General features: G+C 44.5%; 1 protein-coding gene across 1 annotated transcript in view; it reads left to right on the top strand.

Moving 5' to 3' along the window:
• The window catches only part of Wipi1 (WD repeat domain, phosphoinositide interacting 1), a 32,543-nt gene that overhangs the window by 365 nt on the left and 26,368 nt on the right, over positions 1–5,810 (top strand). The window contains exons 2-3 of the mRNA XM_004630049.2: positions 3,612–3,694; positions 5,234–5,403. Of these exons, the coding sequence (XP_004630106.1) occupies positions 3,612–3,694; positions 5,234–5,403 (253 nt within the window). The remainder of the gene's footprint in view (positions 1–3,611; positions 3,695–5,233; positions 5,404–5,810) is intronic.

Raw genomic sequence — 5,810 nt, 5'->3', positions numbered from 1 at the left:
GCGGCGGGCTGGGTCGGCGAGGACGCGGCGCCCAGACAAAGGCGGCGGCGGGCAGGGCGCCGCGAGCGCCCCCGGGGCGGGGAGCCGGGCCGGGGAGACCGGAGAACAGGAAAAACTTTCCCATTTGTCCTTGAGCATCTCAACGTGGCATCTGGGCAGGGCCTCGGCCAGAGCGGCGGCTTATCCCAGACCCGGGCATCCTGCCCGGCCGCTGGGATGTCAGAAATCTTGGGGTTTCTGGCGCTGGGCGTCGCATCACCGGCCCGTTCTCACGGGCCCTCCTTCGGGGGTTCGGGAGCCCTGCTCGGCCCAGATTGCTTGCTGCTCGGGAGCAGGAGCTTCATCCTGTTGCTTTTGAGCGGATATTTCAATGTTTCACTTTGACTTTCACATCTGGACCTTGGTCAGAGAGCTGGGAATTGCAGGACTGCGTTGCGGGCATCCGCGGGATGGTGTCCGAGGCACACGCCTCTTTCGTTCCCTCTTGTCTTGGAAGCGAGCCCCGGGAACCGTATGGAATAATCTCTCTGGAATGTGCTCCGGGAGCATCAGGCGGCCCGGGCAGGGATGACCACTTCCCCGCTTTCCACTTCCTGCTGTACCAGTTTCTGTCGTGACCCTTGTCTGGACTCTGGATTCGGGCTTGTGCGTTGACTGCTTGTGACCGAGCTGTGCTAATATTGAACATTTGATGGTGTAATTAAGGCCATCTTGTACCATAATCAGCCCTGGTCTCCGTTCCCTTTGTGTTTCTGTTTAAAAACACCCTGCACCGAACAATATCCCTTTGTTTAAAAAAAAAAAAAAAAAAAAAACAACTATGTGTACTCATGTAATCTAGTAGCTCAGCACCTTGGGTATATGAGTGACTTTCAAGGTGTGTGTGTGTCTGTGTGTTTTACCACTACCCACAATAAAAATTATATATGATAGAGGACCAGCCAACTAGCTCAGCGGATTAAAGCTGCCTCCTTAGGCAGACGCAGGGATCGGAGGTTCGATTCCTGCCTTGCCGGCCTCATTCCCTGGGCATGCTGAGACAGCCACTGAGACTGGGCGTGGTGGCCTGTAACCCCAGGGCTTGGGAAGCTGAAAACAGAAGGATCACTACAAGTCCAATCTATGTAGTGAGACCCTGTATACCCTGCACTAAATAAGAAAAAAGTATATATTATGTATCATTTCCCAATCCTCATATGCATATACTAACCACAAAACCATATGTGTAATGCCCTTTAGTATTTTCCATACTTTTTTTTTTTTTTTTGCCCCAAGGCTGCCTACAACAAATTGTTTAGCATCTGCTGTTAGCTGAAACTCACATGATAGTACAGATAAAATTCTGCAGTTTTGTAAGAAACATTTTGCAAGAGGATGTAGCTGTTGAAATGCCTTGGTATGATCTTCCTTCCCGGTTGAACACAGGTTAAGGAGGCGCATTAGTCTCCTATAAGAAGTAAATGTGCTAAATTCTGCTTTGTGACATTATTAGGTTTGGAATTATTTTGTTAGTCTGGGTATAAAATCATAGCTTCCTTTAGCAAGTGGATAAAAATGTTATTTTTAAAACTGTAGGGTGCTTGGAAAGTTAGTTTCCTTAGTCTCTACCGTCAGGTCTGTTTTCTTGGATGAAAGCTCTATTCGGCAGCTCTCTGAACTATAAATAAAAGTTCTTGACACAGTGAGTTGCTTTCAGCCACACAGGGTATGACATTGGACTTTAAAATAAGTCAACTCCTTTATCCAGTGTTTTTAGGCGAATCTGTGTCTTTTTAAAAAAATTTTTATTTATTTATTTATTTATTTATTTTGGTAAATGTCGGCTGAGTTTGGGATCCAGAGTTTGGGATTTATTTCTGGATGAGGTTAGTAAAGAGAACTAATCTTTACTAGTGGCCTACATTTATACGTTATGCTTAATAACCAATCTTTACCAGTGTTCTGTATTCGTATTTTATGCCTGGTGCTATGCTAGACAACTTGGGTACATTTAAAAGTTTGACTAGTGATATGTATTTGTCCCATTCTTCTGAGCCATAAAAATTTTGTTCCTACAGGAAAATCTCATGGATAAAATAAAGTATAAATCTAAATTCCTTGACTTAGAGTCTTTGATATCTCTAACTATGTATGTGTTCCCTCTGAGATGCCCCTAGTGGCATATGACTGTAGCCCCTGCTACTCTGGAGACTGAAACAGCGAAAGCACTTGAACCCACACATTTGGGGCCAGTCTGGGCAGCATAACTTGACTCTGTCAAATAGCAAAACAAAACAAAAACCAAAGCAAAACCTCTGCTCCTGCTTGCAGGTTTTTCCAGCCTGTTTGCAATTAAGTGTGTCTGTGTGGTGAAAAAGCTTATTGAAGAAAATTTTGAAACATGTTAGAGTATACCTGAAAGTTTGAAGATGCTTCTTGACTTGCTCTATTGCTAGTTGCCTGAGGTTCCAGACACCAACCCTTAGTTCTGACTTGTTGCCGGGATGCAAATGGCCCCACCTGTGTTTCACTTCTCAGCACGTTCAAGGGCTGAGAGACAAACCAGTGAAAAGCAGTTGACTGTCACTTCCTGTCCCTGTCCCAGGAAAGAACAAATATTTGGATTGAAAAAAAAAAAATTCTAGGGAAAAATCCTGAGGTCATCTGTTTTTAGATTGGTGAAACCAGAGCCTTGGCACCCAGGCCTGTACGTTGCTTATTTTAGTAGGTGCTTCCCCGTGAAGTACGAAGCTCACCTTTGCATGCATTTGCTGTCAGTGAGGAGGTTGAGCCAAGCCACTCGGACAGCCGTCTTCCCTTGTGGACCTGCTCAGAGTCCAGCTGCTTGTCCGGAGTGGGCTTCAGGCGTAGACAGTCGGATTCATAACTTGACAGTCGGATTCATACCTTGCCTTTTTATAAAGTAGAAAACTGAGGAAAATGGGTTTGTTTGGTTTTGTTTTTTAGTCCACACTGACCCAAGTAGATACTTGGTTTTTATTGTATTTGTTGGTTGTGATAACAGCATACAGCACAGTTTTCAAGTCTGGCTACCAATGAGAGAGCTTGCAATGAATCCAGTTCGGCTTCCCAATCGAGTTTATAAAGTATATAAACTTGGAAACGAATACAGGAAAACATCTTTTAAATTTTTGCCTACAAAGTACCTACTTTGAATGTGTGCCTTTCCTTTTTTAAAATAAAAAAACAAAGAATCATTTCTTAATGATTAAGAATCATTAAGAAAAAATAATTTACCTCTTGGTAAAGCACTTCTCAAATACCTAATCATGTTGTAGATGGAGCTATTATGAATATTCTGAAACATTCTACTTTTCCTATAGCTGCCCAGCTGGGAAAACACAACTTCCGGTAGGTTTCACAGCTTGCTTAATTCCATCACCAATGCAGTTTCTATCCTTATCCTTTGCTTTGCTTGTTTTCTCTCTCTCTCTTTTTGCTGCATCTGCCAGGGCTTGCTTCCTCCATTTAAGAAGTTATCAAGGATCTGAGCTCCTGGAGATATATGTTTATGTGAACTTCATGAGCCTGGGGGGAAGAGGTATCTATTTGCAGGTAGCTCTGCGGTTAGAGTACCTTTGTCATTCCTGTGGTGTCCCTGTCTTCCACAGATCCCTAGCGATTGGAACCAAAGCTGGTTACAAGCTGTTTTCTTTGAGTTCTGTGGAGCAGCTGGACCAAGTCCATGGGAATAGTAAGTTGTGTGTGCGTGGGGGAGGGGGCGCCCTATGCATGTGTGCGTGTTCATGGGTCCTGCCACGCTCCCCCTCCTCCCCCGCATCAAGAAATCTCACAGATGCAAACTTCTTTCTCTGGACTTTAAACTTGAGCCTTCTGGTTTTTCTTCCCTCAACCATCAAAATGAAGGAGTCAGTATTTTTCAGACTTGAATTGTCTCCACTTGCTTGGAGACAAAACCACAATGAATCTCTTACTAAAATTTGGCAGTAATTTAGGGAACATTTCCTTTGTTACGTGAAGAAATCCTTTGCCCGAACTCATGCTGTTGATACTTGCCGTATACTTAGGTACATGGTCATCATTTTTTATGACTGTCAAATCTAAAGATCACTCACAACTTCTTCTTACCATTATATTGGCATTATAGATTATTGATATGACTTATATGGTCAGGAATGTATTTTATTTACTTTCATAAAGCAACACTGTCCTATTTACATGGCCAATGCTGAAAATGTTGATATATTTCTAGAAATTACTAAAAATAATTCAGCTTAGAAATATGACTCTAGGGGGCTGGTGAGATGGCTCAGTGGTCTAAAGCCCCTACTTAGAACAAGCTTAGCAAAGCACAGGGACCGCAGTTCAATCCCCCAGCACCACATGCCAGCCAGCCCCGCCCCCTGGTGGGCTGAGCTGGCCACACACACACACAAAAAAAAAAAAAAAAAAAAAAGAAAAAGAAATATGACTCTGATTTTTCTGAGTAACCATTTCTGCCAACAGGGTTTCCTGAAATGAAAATGGTTTGGTAAAGAGTATGTTGGGGTTTTACTTTATTTATGCCATTTTATGACTAGTGTAGCCCGCCCCATACTATTCCCCATGGGACTTGCCCAAGCGCAGGCAAGACACACATATGACATGGTGTCAGGAAAACACAGAGGTCTGGTTAGTATTGAGTACGGAAGTACTTTCTTGCTCATAATACTGACGTCCAGATTGTCCTCAATAGAACAAGAGTTCCAGAGAGGGACACGGAGCACAGGAAGACACAGAGAGGGGCACAGATTTTGCTGTTACTGAGCCTGTGCCCCAGAGTGCTACCCCTCTAGCAGGACAAGAATAATTTTTAATACAGTGACTCCTGACCCAGGAATCACATCTTGGAAGTCTTGTTCAGGGCAAGGAGGGATTGAGGTCACCATACCTTCTGAATGTATTTTATGGGGTGCACAGCAGAGCCCCTGGGTCTGGGGGCGATTCCGTCATGTATGCAGCCTCCCAGGTGATTCTGGTCACCAACATCTCCTGCCCCCCAAAAATAAAGGATTAGGGATGTGACTCAGTCATTTAATTAGTTAACTGAATACTCATCAAATGCTAATGATTTTAACGTGTTTAGGATATGACTCAGGATGAATTCCTGCCCCGGCAGACGGGCAGGGCTCCCCGGTGGGAAGGGGGCAGCCGGGTGGCCATGCATGTCTCCTGCTGGTCAGCCCCAGCTGCAGTGACCATCAGAGTAACCTGGCCGCCGCTCCCCCTCCAGACGAAATCCCCGATGTCTACATCGTGGAGCGCCTCTTCTCCAGCAGCCTGGTGGTGGTGGTCAGTCACACAAAACCACGGCAGATGAACGTGTATCACTTTAAGAAAGGCACGGAGATCTGCAACTACAGCTACTCCAGCACCATCTTGTCCATAAAGCTGAACCGGCAGGTACGGAAGCAAGCGCCTTGGGGTTTGGTGGCTTCTGCCGATTGGAGGATTGGAGCCATGTGCGCGGGGGTGGGAGGGATGGCCAGGATGGCCAGCATCTTTATCACAAGCATCAGCCAGGTGAGGTGACAAACAAGCTGTAATCTCAGCACCCTAAGAGGCCTGAGGCAGGAGGATCTCAAGGTAGAGCCTACCCTGGACAGCTTAATGACTTGACTCTTGTCTCAAAACAAAACAAACAAAAAAATAAATAAATAAATCAAGGGTTAGGAATGTGGATCAGTCATTTAATTAGCTAACTGAATAGTTATCAAATGCTAATGATTTTAACGTGTTTAGGATATGACTCTGAATTCCATAGGTTCAGTTCTCACTACTGAAATAAATATTGTCTTTTTTTTTTTTTT

This window comes from Octodon degus, unplaced genomic scaffold (assembly GCF_000260255.1).
Source record: "Octodon degus isolate 3935 unplaced genomic scaffold, OctDeg1.0 scaffold00033, whole genome shotgun sequence".
Taxonomy (NCBI): Eukaryota; Metazoa; Chordata; class Mammalia; order Rodentia; family Octodontidae; genus Octodon; species Octodon degus.
The sequence above is the reverse complement of the archived record's forward strand: the minus strand, read 5'-3'. Positions and strand labels throughout refer to the sequence as shown.